At 38.3% G+C, this 3392-nt stretch overlaps 1 protein-coding gene across 1 annotated transcript; it reads left to right on the top strand.

Annotated features, from left to right (window-relative positions):
• Positions 10-2979, top strand: LOC104704348 (cysteine-rich receptor-like protein kinase 7). The gene is made up of 7 exons (XM_010420456.2): positions 10-782; positions 1087-1215; positions 1315-1433; positions 1528-1738; positions 1845-2082; positions 2340-2490; positions 2561-2979. Exons 1-7 carry the CDS (start codon positions 227-229, stop codon positions 2675-2677), a joined length of 1521 nt encoding a protein of 506 aa, XP_010418758.2. The 5' UTR covers positions 10-226; the 3' UTR covers positions 2678-2979.

Below are 3392 nucleotides of genomic sequence, written 5' to 3'. Positions count from 1 at the left end.
TTCTTTCGCCTCTTTCATCTTCCTTTTCGTTTTGTTCTTCCTCTCTATCATCAGAGCTTCTGTTCAGGATCTTACGCTCTTACACTATGTTTGTCCAAGTACGGCAACGTATACAAGGAACAGCACTTACTACAACAATCTCACAACTCTTTTGTCTTTCTTCTCTTCCCGCAACGCTTCATACTCCACAGGATTCCAAAACGCCACAGTTGGTCAAGAACCCGACATGGTCACCGGACTTTTCCTTTGCGGAGGCGTCTCGCCGGAAAGTTGTCGTGACTGCGTCGTCTTTGCCGTCAACCAATCCTTAAATCGGTGTCCGAATCAGAGACAGGCCGTGCTATATTACGATGAGTGTATGCTCAGATACTCTCATCGGAATATTCTCTCGACCCTGCGGACGATAGACGGATACACCTTATCCAGCCTCATTAATATTCCAACAAACCAACAAGAGAGTTTCCGAGGATTGGTTTTATCCATGATGAACCAAGCCGCAAGGGAAGCCGCGGCTAGTTCCAGAAAATTGGGTGCGATAAAAGCCAACTTCAATGCGTCTCAGACATTGTACGGACTTGTTCACTGCACCCCTGATCTGACTGCACAAGACTGTTCGCTTTGTTTGAAAACGTCCATCAGTCAATTACCCACTGAAAGAATCGGGGCAAGAGTTCTTTTGCCGAGCTGTAATTCAAGATATGAGTTATACCCATTTTACAACGAATCCGTCATTAGCAGTAGCACACTTCGATCACCACCACCGACGCCTCCTGCCCGAGATGGTCAGAGCTCTCTGTCTACTTCCTATGCTTTTTCATGTTCGAAGCCCAAATTTTCCATAATTAACTTTTTATTTTTTTTTAGTAAATACCAATATAAAAAAATTCGTTTTTCGATCGAAATAAAAAAAGGTTTTGTCCTTCGACCAGAATTTCAGAGTTCTTCTTTGTCTGTCATTTGTAATTAGCAATACGAAAATAGAAAGTTTCATTTTTTTTTTTTTTTTTGGAACAACCATAGAAAATTTCTTTCTTTTGACAGAATTTTGGTTTGTTAATAAAAAGGCACTTCTGATTTTAAACGCAGGGAATTCATCTGTGTTAGTGGTAGCCATTGTTGTGCCTATTATAGTGGCTGTGCTGCTTTTCATAGCGGGTTATTGTTTCCTTGCGAAAAGGGCAAAGAGGACTTATGAGACAACACCTTCATTTAATGGTAAAGATTAATCAAGCGATTAACAATCTTTATTGAGTTTACTAATCTCATTGTTCAGCCTCTTTTTTCCTGACTACCAAAACTTTTATTTTGTAACAGGGGATGATATAACAACCATAGAATCGTTGCAACTTGATCTCAAAACAATTCAAGCTGCAACAAATTATTATTCAGAGGATAATAAGATTGGTCGGGGTGGATTCGGTGAGGTCTACAAGGTATTACTTCTTTAACTGCTTGTGAGGTTCACTACATCTTATTGAAATTTTGTGTAAACACGATTGGAAAACAAGATGATGGGACACGTGACAGGGAATAATTTCAAATGGGACTGAAGTTGCGGTGAAGAGACTATCAAAATCATCAGAACAAGGTGACACAGAGTTTAAGAACGAGGTGGTTCTTGTTGCAAAGCTTCAGCACATAAATCTGGTTAGGCTTCTCGGATTTTCTATAGAAGGAGAAGAAAGGATATTGGTCTACGAGTATGTTCCAAACAAAAGCCTTAATTATGTCCTCTTCGGTGAGTTGCATTTATTTCTTTGTTTTAGTGATTCTTTAGCCTCTCTTCAAGCTTTGGGGAGGGTTGCAAATCTTAGGATCTAACTATAATTCATGGATGTGCACAGACCCTGCGGAAAAAGGTCAGCTGGACTGGACTAGACGATACAATATCATTGGAGGAATTGCTCGAGGGATTTTGTATCTTCATCAGGATTCACGACTCACAATCATACATCGTGACTTAAAAGCGAGCAATGTTCTCTTGGATGCGGATATGAATCCAAAAATTGCAGATTTTGGAATGGCTAGGATCTTCGAATTGGAACAAACCGATGAAAACACAAAAAGAATAGTTGGTACCTAGTAAGTCTTCCTCTACTTTTCGCTAGAAGAAAAAACCAGAGGTCTCAGGGTGGAACCAACCTAATATTACGTGCTAGTGTTTAGAATTTGAAGAAATTACGGGTTTTGGCCTAGAACCTCCATATAATCCCCACCAAAAGATGAATTTTGTTGAACAAATGAGATAGAAATGAATAGCCATCAAGAAGGAACTCTCACTTGAAGATTCCCACTAGAAACATTTTGCCAACGTAATGAATTTTTGTTGTGGATTCCAGTGGTTACATGGCTCCCGAATATGCCATGCGCGGGCAGTTCTCAATGAAGTCTGATGTCTACAGCTTCGGAGTGTTAGTACTTGAGATTATAAGTGGTAGGAAGAATAACAGCTTCCATGGGACAGATGATTCAGACGACTTGGTCACATATGTAAGTTTAAAGGCAATCAAGTATTAATTGCTATGGTGACAACTGATTGATTAATTGACTTCTATTGTAGGCTTGGAGGCTTTGGAATTATGGAACAGCGTTAGACCTCGTGGATCCAATTATCATAGATAAGTGCCCGAAGAGTGAAGTAGTTCGATGCATCCATATCGGGCTGTTGTGCGTTTAAGAAGTTCCTGTAGACCGTCCATCCATGTCAACCATATTAGTGATGTTCACTAGTAATACTATGAATTTACCAGTGCCTAGGCCACCAGGGTTTTGCAATCATACTAGACCCGAAGGGCCGCTTGAATCAGATAGATCTACCACTAGTAAATCTGTTCCAGTGTCTATTAACGATGCATCAATCACTAGACTATATCCTCGTTGAATGTGATCTTAAAATTCACGCTTTAATCAATTGATGTATTAAACTCAAATTTAAAATTATATTTGAATACTTCAAGAGGTTGGCAATCCTGTTTACTGTTTAGTTTTGTTTTTTGTCTTTAATTTGGTTTGATTTTGTGATTTAATATTGGTATTGTACTAGGTGATTTGCGCAGGATTTTGTATATAGCTTTTTTTTGTTTGCTTTAATTATGCCATTGTTCTTTTTTTTAGAACTCACAAAAGATTTATGAAATGAGATAAGTCAATCTTTTGGTTTTTGCTACAATCATTCGAAACTAATAATAATTGCCTTAATATTTTTTGGTGATCATGTATTTGAGTAATTTAGTTGCCTTAATATTCAGTATGTACATTTATCGTAATAATTGCTATAGTTTAGGAAGGTAAATACAACTCTTTTGAGTACATAATCATGTAGTCATCTCTATCAATATTATCATCGAAAGTTCTTCATGTTGTTTTCAGACTAGTCCACACAAACTCAGTCC

This window comes from Camelina sativa, chromosome 7 (assembly GCF_000633955.1).
Source record: "Camelina sativa cultivar DH55 chromosome 7, Cs, whole genome shotgun sequence".
Taxonomy (NCBI): Eukaryota; Viridiplantae; Streptophyta; class Magnoliopsida; order Brassicales; family Brassicaceae; genus Camelina; species Camelina sativa.
Note: the sequence above shows the minus strand (reverse complement) of the source record. Positions and strands in the feature narration are given on the sequence as shown.

Excerpts from the sequence above, each read along its gene's own strand:
- LOC104704348 (XM_010420456.2), top strand. The coding sequence starts at position 227 with ATGGTCACCGGACTTTTCCTTTGCGGAGGCGTCTCGCCGGAAAGTTGT. Across the intron at positions 783-1,086 it reads GACGCCTCCTGCCCGAGATG|GGAATTCATCTGTGTTAGTG; the intron begins GTCAGAGCTCTC and ends TTTTAAACGCAG. Across the intron at positions 2,491-2,560 it reads CAGACGACTTGGTCACATAT|GCTTGGAGGCTTTGGAATTA; the intron begins GTAAGTTTAAAG and ends CTTCTATTGTAG.